Source organism: Panthera tigris, chromosome E3, assembly GCF_018350195.1.
Source record: "Panthera tigris isolate Pti1 chromosome E3, P.tigris_Pti1_mat1.1, whole genome shotgun sequence".
Taxonomy (NCBI): Eukaryota; Metazoa; Chordata; class Mammalia; order Carnivora; family Felidae; genus Panthera; species Panthera tigris.
Genome location: NC_056675.1, coordinates 9,152,574 through 9,163,139, shown reverse-complemented (window position 1 = coordinate 9,163,139; position 10,566 = coordinate 9,152,574). Strand labels below are relative to the sequence as shown.

The window sequence follows — 10,566 nt, the reverse complement described above, 5'->3', positions numbered from 1 at the left end:
GAGGCAAGTGCCCTATGTCCTTCTATCCTGAAGCTTTCTAAAAGGGGTTAGCTCCAGGGCAGAGAGGGAGAGGGGACAGATCCCAGGCTTCAGGGAGGCCCTGATCTCTAGTCCCCAGCCCACCCCACCCTATTTCCAGCACAATCCACAAACACAGCTGTGGGCAACAAGCATGGAGAGGCCCCTCCCCCTGAGGGCGCCACTACTAAGACACAATGTCTCCAACTAGCTGTTCCTTGGGGCCTCAGGCTACAGCTGGCTCCCTCCCTCTGGGACTGGGTAGGTAAGTTAAAAAGAAAACTACAGGCCCAAAATGGCACCACTTGTGTTAAGGCAAGACTTATACCTAACCTACCTGCAGTTTCAACCCCTCAGAAAGGTAACCTTTAACCAGCCAACATAGGAATTTCCTGCACTAGTTTAAGTACTCGGAACTTTACTGAAAGACCACCTTCCGTTCACCCTAGGAGGGCAACCTTGACTAAAACAATGAATTCTTTCATAATAATTTCCTTTATGTCACTCCCTCTTTATTTTTTTAAATTATATTTTCTTTAAAAAAATATTTTTAATGTTTACTTCTTTTTTGGGGGGGTGGGGTGGGGAAGGGGCAGAGAGAGAGGGAGACACAGAATCCGAAGCAAGATCCAGGTTTTGAGCTGCCAGCTCAGAGCCCAACACAGGGCTCGAACCTAAAAACCGTGAGATCAAGACCTGAGCCGAAGTCGATGGCTCAACCGACTGAGCCACCCAGGCACCCCCTCCCTCTTTATTTTATTTTTAATTTTATTGGTTTTTGAGAGAGAGAGAGACAGAGCATGAGCCTCAGCACCTTCCATGGCCTCCCTTGCCCACACAGCAAAGTCTGGCATCTTAGCCAGACACTTTCAGGTCTCTGCCCCACCCACCTCCCCAGCCCCCCCAACAGCCACCAGGGATCCGAGGCTCCGGCAACTCTGAGTTCCTAGGCTTTTCTCCCAAGCCTCCCCTGTGCCCTCTCTTCACCTCTGTTCACCCAGCTGCCTCTGCGGGAACGGACCTCCCCTTCTATCACCCATAAAATTGGGCAAGAGCCCCTAAAATTACCTGGTCTTTTTTTTTTTTTTTTTTTTTTTTCCTGGTCTCTTAATGATGCTTCCTGTTCTCTCACTTGGAATAAGCTCCCTGCCACGCCCTGATTAGTTCTCCCGACCCTTCCGGCCATGAAGGCCTTTCTCCTGGTCTCCCCCATCGACCTGGGGCAGCTCTTAACTCCCTCGCAGGGCTGGCAAAAGGATAGACACGTGGGCGTAGGGGCGGGGCAAGACGTGACTGAATAGGCTGCCAGCCCACGCTTCTCAGATTTAACTAGTATACAAATCACTTGGGAAGAGAGTAAAACACCAGATTCTGACTCGGTAGGTCTGGGGTGGGGCTGAGCGGCAGCAGTTCTAACAAGCTCCCAGGTGGTGCTGATGTTTCTAGATGGGGGACTAGCCCACTGATTGGTTGGGGAAGGGAAGCAGGTGGGAGCCCAGGTGCAAGTGGCATCATCCGGGGTATAAGACCACTGGGTGGTGGCTGTAGTTACCAGCGGGAGTGAGCGTAGGCGCCATGGGGCTGAGCTACGGGCTTTTCATCTGCTTTCTGCTTTGGGGAGGCACGGGGCTGTGCTATCCCCCAACCACCGCTGGGGATAAGACCCACCCCTCTTTGCCATCAAGCCCCTCTGTGATTACGGTAGAGTGTCGGCATGCCTGGCTGGTGGTTAACGTCAGCAAAAACCTTTTTGGTACTGGGAGGCTTGTGAGGCCTGCGGACCTCACCCTGGGCCCGGAAAACTGTGAGCCCCTGATCTCTGGGGACTCAGATGATATGGTCAGGTTTGAAGTCGAGCTGCACAAGTGTGGCAACAGCGTGCAGGTGAGACTTGGCCTTCTGGGCGGCGCTGGGGAGGGTGGATGCTGAGTGGATGTCCGGTGAGAGATGGGGCTGGGCCAGATCCCTTTCACTGGGGGCAGGCTGAGGCCTGAAGCTGGGCATTGGTGACACCGGGCTGGGGTGGTTGAAAGCTCTTGCCTCTAGTGGCTGGAATCAGGTCGGGGGTGGGGGGCGGTGGAGTCCAGAGGTGGCAGTGAACTTTGGTCCAGATAGGGCATCCCCCACTCTGATTCCTGAGGATTTGTGAACCCCTGGAGAGCATCCAGGAGAGATGTGGCTGATTTGGGGGCTGTTTATGACCTGCGGGTGGCCCAGCATTTGCAGGAGCCCTAGGAACTTGTGGGGAAGAGGTAAAGCTCGAAGCAATCACAGGGGGGGAAAAAAACCCCTAATGTTGGCCTCCCTCATTCATGTTTAATGCCTCGAAGCCTCGAACTAAAAGAGGGAGGGGGCGAAGGGCATCATAATCCCCTCTGTGTTGAAGATTTTACAGGCACAAACGGGGCAGTCCCAAGTGGGGGATAGGGAAGCTTAATGCAGGAGTCGGGTACAAACAAGGGAAGAGCTGAGTAATTCAGGCTACAAGGAGGGGCTTCCAACAAAGCAGGGCTGGACTGGACACAGGATCCCTAGCTGGTCCACAATTTTCTGGACTGACTTCCTGGTACCCCACTGAGAGCCATCTTCTCTGTCCTCGGCCCCTGCTCCCGCCCACCAGGTCTCAGCTTGGCAAGGGTGGGTACAAGCTCAGCACCTGGAACCCTCCTGGGACTCTGATCTTAGGTGCGTCCCCCCCACCCCCACCCCACCAGGGCTTGCCCCAAGGCCTTCTGGCACTTGCTTCCCCGGGGAGAGGGGAGAGAGACCAGAGAACTGCGGGAGTTATTTGAGGAATTATTCTAGTTGAGTAACCCTCAATCTTTGAGCATTGGAATCACCTGGGGAGCATTTAAAAATTCTGATTCCCACCACCTATGCTAAATCAGACCCCAGAAGTGGGAGCCAGACATCAGGATCTTTAAGGTCCCCAGGTGAGGCCGGTGAGCACAATCTGGCCACGCCTTTCTCCTGGGCAGGGTCTCCCAATCTTGCCGGACAATCACCTACGGCCAGGACCTGTGCTGTCTCCCAGGGCCATGATTGCTTTAACGCCCTGAAATTCTGAACTTCTGAACAAGGGGACCCACAAATTATGCAGCTGGTCCATTTGGGGCCCTCACTAATAGCAAGCTAGGGCTCTCCCCTGAAGATTGAGCGGTTAGGGGCCAGGCAGCCTCACTGTCCCCTTCTGGGTGGCCCACTGGAAGGTGCAGATTTCCCCAGTAGCACCTGCCTGGCTCTTCCTGCCTCAGGCAATCCCTGAACAGTTTCCCCTTCTGTGAAATGGGTGTGAGAATAAGTCCGAAGAGGACGGGCAACTTGAGTGTCCATTGCTGTGGCAACAAGTTAAAGTTCCTGGTAGTTTCTGGCTTCTTCCAGGGAGCTTTTTGGTCCCAGACCTCAGCACCCCCCGAAGGAAGCTGCGTGTGGGGATGGGGGTGGCAGCCTGAGCGGGAGCCCGTGCCCGACACCCCTGGTCACTGGGCACTGCTTAGTGCCAGACATGGAGCTGATCCTGACCCCCTACGGGGGTGTCAGGAGTCAAGTCTGAAAAAACGGAGGTTCCAAGGTGGTACATGTTCAGGCTTTCCCATGGGTCAGCGGTAGGTGAACTTTGGGTCCAGGGCCTGTGGTCCCTCCATCCCCAGTGGGCTGCCCCTCCCTGTACCCTCACATGGGTTGGCAAACCTAGGGCAGGTGATGCCGGTAGGGTCAACCCCGCCCCCTCCCTGCAGGTGACCGAAGATGCCCTGGTGTATAGCACCTTCCTGCTCCACAACCCCCGCCCCGTGGGAAACCTGTCCATCCTGAGGACCAACCGCGCGGAAGTTCCCATCGAGTGCCGCTACCCCAGGTCAGTGTGGGTGGGGGCCTGTCGCGGCCCCTCAGCGAGCGCGTCAGCCTCCCGGCAGCATGACTGCGATAAGGTGGAGGTACTTAAGCCGTGGTCCCTGCTCCCTGTCCCAGCTGGGAGTGGGGAGCCTGTGGAGTCTCCTCTGAGCCTCCGGAATGCATCTGGGCCACAGCTGCCTCTCGGTGGAAGCTGCAGGGCTGCCCAGACCAGGCCTTGGAGTTCAGAGAGCCTCTGAGTAAAGCGAGAAGTTCTAGGCTCCTGTGATCCCTGCTTGCCCTTTGCCCAAGTCTTCCCCCCAGTACCCGAGTGCAGGTGGCGGGAGCCCCTCAAGCCTTAGCCCTAAGGATGTGCCTGTGAACTTGGGCACTGAGGCATGAGGAGAGGGCGACTAGGCTCATAATGACAAGGCCATGATGGCGAGTCTTATGTGGCTGAGTCGAGTGCAGAGTGCATAGGCTTTAATCCTGCCCCTCCATCTGGGAGGAGGTCAGGAAGGTCCGTGCTGCTACCACAAGGGCATGGAGATGAGCCATGGCATAGGCCTGGGGAGGAGTCAAGGTAGAAGCTCCCAGAACAAGATCCTGGGAGGGTACATAAAGGGGCAGGTGGGGGTGAGACCCTCTGGGCAGGGCCACACACTCACGCACACCAGGGAGGGCAGCGTGTCACTAATAGAGGCTGTAGCCCAGGGCCCCTTCAATAAGGGAAGGGGGACAGATAGGTTCTAAAGGCCCAACAGATCCAGAGAAGGTGCTCAGGCTGGCACCTTAGCAGGCACCCCCTGCCACCCCAACCGCTGACCTGTGGCAGCAGGGGTGGAGGGGTGGGCTGGAGGCAGCTCAGCGCCTGACCGGGTAGGGTAGGGGAGACGGAGGAGCCAAGGGCAGGAAGGCTAGCTGCCCCCTCTCTCGCTAGAGAGGCCAAAGCCCTCCTCGGACCACAGCGGTCTTGCTCCAGAAGGTCTCTGCCTGGGACAGACCTGAGAATGTTGGCTTGCCTGGCCCCACGGGGGTGGGCAGTGCAGGGGGCCTGCCACAGGCTGGGGTGCTCGGACTTCCAGATGCCCGAGGCCTGGTTCTCAGATGACCTAGCCTCTTCCTTGAGTCCCGGTGGGGTGACTCCCACTGCTTCCGAGGACCTTCCCGTCCTGGTCTAGGCTCAGACGGTCTCCGTGGCTTCTCAAGGACCTAGCTGTATTTGTATTTCTGAAGGACTGCACTAGATCTCAGCTCAAGAACGCTGAGGGGTACAGAGAGGGAGGGCTGCCTCAGACCCAAAACCTGAGCCCTGATAAGCCCAGCTGGGTCTAAGGGCCAGACTCCTCACTCAGGTGTATCCCATTTTTGTGCCTCCGCCTGGGTCATGGCTGCACGCACACATGCACGCACACATGCACGCACACATGCACGCACACATGCACGCACACATGCACGCACACATGCACGCACACATGCACGCACACATGCACGCACACATGCACGCACACATGCACGCACACATGCACGCACACATGCACGCACACATGCACGCACACATGCACGCACACATGCACGCACACATGCACGCACACATGCACGCACACATGCACGCACACATGCACGCACACATGCACGCACACATGCACGCACACATGCACGCACACATGCACGCACACATGCACGCACACATGCACGCACACATGCACGCACACATGCACGCACACATGCACGCACACATGCACGCACACATGCACGCACACATGCACGCACACATGCACGCACACATGCACGCACACATGCACGCACACATGCACGCACACACACACACGCACGCCTCCTCCCCCACCACCTCCCATTGAAGACTCCCCTGAAGCCAGATGGGGTGAGCTCGGGACAGGTGTGGGCAACTGCTCTTCTCCGTAGGCATAGCAACGTGAGCAGCGAGGCCATCCTGCCCACCTGGGTGCCCTTCAGGACCACAATGCTCTCAGAGGAGAAGCTGGCTTTCTCTCTGCGCCTGATGGAGGGTGAGCACAGGGGGATGGCGGAGGGGGGCTGCAGGGAGCGCTCTGGCGGTCTCTCACCCCTGGCTGTGCCTTTCAGAGGACTGGGGCTCCGAGAAGCAGTCCCCCACTTTCCAGTTGGGAGACCTAGCCCACCTCCAGGCCGAAGTCCACACTGGCCGCCACATACCACTGCGACTGTTTGTGGACTACTGTGTGGCCACGCTGACACCAGACCAGAACGCCTCCCCTTATCACACCATCGTGGACTTCCACGGGTGAGGGCTGGGCCACCTCTGGGGGAGCCCTTGTAACGTGACCTTTACCGCCTTAGCCCCTGACTCCGTTGTCTCCTCCTCTTCAAAGCTGTCTCGTGGATGGTCTCTCTGATGCCTCTTCTGCCTTCAAAGCCCCCAGACCCAGGCCAGAGACTCTCCAGTTCACAGTAGACACCTTCCACTTTGCTAATGACCCCAGAAACATGGTAATAGCCTCTAAAAAAGAAAAAAACACTTTGGGGTACCTGGCTGGCTCAGTTGGTAAAGCATGCAACTCTGATCCCGGGGTTGGGAGTTTAAGCCCCACATTCTGAAGTTTGGAACAGCTGGTCAGGAAGTGATGAAAAATCCCTGTTACCGACTGACTCTACATTAACCCCCTGGAAAGGTCACCTAATACCATATATTTTCACTTAATTGGGGTGGGGGCCTGGCATTACTTCTTGAACATGATTATGGAAATCCTCATAGAATTTTACGGCAAATACCTACACACCTACCATCTAGAGCTCTATTAGACTGGTAAGTGAATGTGAGTAAAGTACTATCCGGTTGTTTTTTGTTTGTTTTTTTTTTTTTTAACGTTTATTTATTTTTGAGACAGAGCATGAACGGGGGAGGGGCAGAGAGAGGGAAACACAGAATCAGAAGCAGGCTCCAGGCTCTGAGCCATCAGCCCAGAGCCCGACGCGGGGCTTGAACTCACGGACTGCGAGATCGTGACCTGAGCTGAAGTCTGACGCTTAACCGACTGAGCCACCCAGGTGCCCCAGTACTATCTGGTTTTACTTGGAAATCCTCAAAAGCTACTTAAGCTCCTAGAGGACTCTAAGCAGCTGGGTTTGCAAGCCACTGAACCCGAGGCTCCTATGGCTGGGGGGGGGAGGGGGTGGGCATTAAGGGGTGAGCACAGTGAATTTGTAGAAGATGATACTGAAGCTACCTGCCCCCACCCCCCGCAGTTCTATTGAACAGGAAGCTTGAAACAGACTGGCAGGTAGCAGGATGGGTATGAATTGAAGACATGTCCTATTGGTGACATGTCCTAAAGCTGATGGTAGGTCCTGGGGTGGGGGATAAAGGAGAGCAGACTGAGAAAGGGTCCTGGTCCCCAGATCAGTGACCTTGTAGGTCCTAGGGTAGAGGAGCCCAGTTGGGGTTGGGAATGCCGTTAACTTCAGAGGCGGTCTGGTGGAGGGGAGGGGGAGAAGTTTTCATATGGGGGGTGGTTCTCAGCGCAGGAGCCACCAGAGCTGGGATCTGTATCTTGCGGGGGGGAGGAGGCAGGGCGGGTGCCAGAGGACAATGAAGAATGAAAGGTAGCCTGAGTTCTGGGAGCGTTCCCCTCAAAGGTGGATAGGATGGTTTGGCTGACTGTGGCCACCGCATGGGGGAGGGGGGGCGGGTGTAAACCCTTATTTATGAGGATCAGGGAACCATTCTACGGTCACGGGCCCCAGTTAACATCAAAAAAAAAAAATGTCCTGGGAGAGAGCTGAGGATAAAAGCAGTACTTTCCTGAAATAAGGATTCTAAGGGACTCTGAAGCCCGTCTCTGCTGGGGCAGATACAAGGCCAGTGGCCAGAAGTGCCTCCCGGCTCGTTGGCGTTTCTGGAGTGGCTTCCTTGCTGGTATACTCAGCCACTAGGTGGTGGCCAAGGCTTGTGGCTTTGCGAAAGGCTTCAGAGAGAAGGTGGTAGAACTTCTCTGCCCTTGTGGGGTTGGCAGGGGGTGTGAAGTGCACTACCTAGAGTATGAAAAGGACCTCTGCCAAATGGGCCAGGGCTGACCTGAGCCCCAGTTTTGTCAAAATCTCCCCTACCCCAGGTGGCAGGGGAAGCCATCGGACAGGGTTGGGGAAAGACAGCAGGGAGTAAAGCTGGTGGGTTTTAGTCCTAGAGTCTGGTCTGCCACTTCCTCCAAAATCTTGGGCAAGTTCACCTCTGACCTTCCATCTGTGAAATGGAACTGAGGGTTAAGAGAGAATTGGCTTCCTGAAGTCATTGGTAGAGCCTAGACCTCCACCCTGTAACGGCTGCTCTTACTTCTAGATCTATATCACCTGCCATCTGAAAGTCACTCCAGCTAGCCGAGTCCCGGACCAGCTAAACAAAGCCTGTTCCTTCATCAAGTCTTCTAACAGGTGAGGCAACAGGTTAGACGTGGCTGGGGTAGAAAGCCTGCCCAGCTTCTCTGGTGTGTAGGTCATCAGCAAGCTGCTTCCTGCTGGCAACCTAGCCGTCCGATCTTTTCGTCTTCCTCTGCTCAGGTGGTTCCCAGTAGAAGGCCCTGCTGACATCTGTAACTGTTGTAACAAAGGTAGCTGTGGCCTTCCAGGCCGCTCCTTGAGGCTGTCCCACCTAGACAGACCGCGGCACAAGATGGCTTCCCGAAATCGCAGGCATGGTATGGCTTAGGACTGCTGCGGGGCTACGGCTCTCCCCTCAGTATAGGGTAACTGCCTTACTGCAGAGGGACATTCCTCCTCTGTCCCCCATTCAAGGCTGCTCACCTCTGGGGCAATGCTGTTCATGGCCTTCCTAACATAGAAGCCTTGGGGCTAATAGGGGGCTCTAACCCCCCATGCCAGTGTCAGCCGGGGGGTCCTGAGTAGGGCATAATGACAATTGTGGGGGGATAATACAGCTGTTAGAATAAAACCTAGTTCAGTCTACTGGAACAGAGCAAAACCCTTTATCTGACCCCAGGTGTCCTGTATCTTTCAGTGACTGAAGAAGTAGATATCACCGTGGGGCCTCTGATCTTCCTGGGAAAGGCTGCCGATCGTGGTGCGGAGGGGTCGACCTCACCTCACACCTCTGTGATGGTGGGCATAGGCCTGGCCACGGTGTTGTCCCTGACTCTGGCTACCATTGTCCTGGGTCTCGCCAGGAGGCATCACACTGCTTCCCGCCCTATGATCTGCCCTGTGTCTGCTTCCCAATAAAAGAAAAAAGCTTTTTGGGTATAGCACAGTGATGTCAGATAGGGGTGAGCTGGAGGAGGGGGGCAACGGTACAACAGTGTCATAGGCTCAGAGGAGCCCAACCCAACAAGGACGGTTGTACTTCCAGTGTGGGGGTGATGTACCAGTGGAGAGGGTGGACTGATTTGTGAGGGCAAGCCTGCATTTTCCTGGCTTTGGACAACGTGGCCTTCCTGGGGCAGGAGTTGGGGTGGGGGGTAGGGGCTCATCTTCCCTGGTGACAGTAATCTCATGCCTCCCAGGAGGCCAGGGTGTAAGCTGTTGGAAGCCAGGCCTCCTCCTGGGCTAGCAAAGGGTTTGTGTCTCTGGACCCCATGCATCTGAATTGGGGGTGGGGGCAGGGAGGAAAGGACTGAGTCTTCTAGGGGCAGCAGGCTAGAGGCCCAGAGGTCAGAGGTGACTAGGTCCAGGGCAGTGGTCTGGACAGTGGTCCCCTTGGGCCTGAAGCTGCTGTAAAGGAGAATGTCATGGCGGGGCGGGAGCGGGAGCTCTGGACAGGTCGCTGGCTTGGGGGTGGGCACCTCAGGAGGGCTGGGACTGCCTGAAACTTCTTGTCACTGACAGGAGCTGTCTTGCTGCCTCTCTTGCTCCCAGGTAGAACTGCCCTCCTCTCCCAGGCCCTGGGAATGTCCAGGAGAGGATGTGGCCCCTTGTCTGAGAGCTGTGGCTCTTGGCTGGTTCCATTCCCCACCCCTCCGCCAGGCCTGGCTCATTTTCCTGAGTGCAAATCACCTTCACCGGGACTCCCCACCTTGCCAGTTACCTGCTGTGAGCCTGAGGGTCCTCGTGGGCAAAATGGAGCTGGTAACTGTTGGGCAGTCCTGTTGGACATAAATTGATTGGAAGCGAAAGGAGCTGTGTGTTTCTGCAGCCTGGGGCCTGGCTGGGGGCAGGGGCTCAAGTGTGTTGATAGAGGCATAGAGGCAGTTGGCCAAAGTCTTGGGATTCTGGGTCTACTGAGAACAGGAAGCCCCTTGACCTTGGCTCTTGCCCCTCTAAGTGTGGCCTGTGAACACTATTAGCATCACCTGGGGATTTGCAGAAAGGCCAAGTTTTGGGTCCCATGCCAGACTGAATCTGCATTTTAAAATCTCCAGGTGATTCAAGTGCACCAGGCCCGGGAGTTTGCATCCCGAAAGAATCCTGCTCCCCCCCTCCCCCAGCAGGTCAGAGTGGGCTGTGTGAGGAAGTAAAAGGCTGGAGGTAAGAGGGGTGGGCCTCCTGGAGCTGGTGACCCTGGAGCAAATCCTTCAAGAGCGGGCAGGCCCTAGCTGGACAAAACGGGATGTGGGTGTGGAGGGAAGAGAGAAAGGGAGAACACTTCTCCCTGGCAGAAGGGAGGGCTTTGATGGTCTATGAGCCGTGGAGTAGAGAGGGAGGCCTCCTAGGGCCGCCAACAATGAAAAGGAGCCACTGCATGGAAGGTCGTGTCAGGAAGACCCATAG

The 10,566-nt window shown here is 56.0% G+C and overlaps 1 protein-coding gene across 1 annotated transcript; it reads left to right on the top strand.

The window, feature by feature from the left end:
* The first annotated feature begins 1,403 nt into the window (after positions 1–1,403).
* On the top strand, positions 1,404–9,081 carry ZP3 (zona pellucida glycoprotein 3). Its single transcript, XM_007073897.2, has 8 exons — positions 1,404–1,902; positions 3,756–3,874; positions 5,776–5,879; positions 5,956–6,133; positions 6,222–6,339; positions 8,186–8,277; positions 8,404–8,540; positions 8,861–9,081. The coding sequence occupies exons 1-8, from the start codon at positions 1,594–1,596 to the stop codon at positions 9,079–9,081; spliced, it is 1,278 nt and encodes a 425-aa protein (XP_007073959.2). The 5' UTR covers positions 1,404–1,593.
* The last annotated feature ends 1,485 nt before the right edge of the window (positions 9,082–10,566 follow it).

Bases quoted from the DNA above. Each gene is read 5' to 3' on its own strand.
- ZP3 (XM_007073897.2), top strand. From the start codon at position 1,594: ATGGGGCTGAGCTACGGGCTTTTCATCTGCTTTCTGCTTTGGGGAGGC. The intron at 6,340-8,185 runs GTAATAGCCTCT...TCTTACTTCTAG, and splicing joins CTAATGACCCCAGAAACATG to ATCTATATCACCTGCCATCT. The intron at 8,278-8,403 runs GTGAGGCAACAG...TCCTCTGCTCAG, and splicing joins TTCATCAAGTCTTCTAACAG to GTGGTTCCCAGTAGAAGGCC.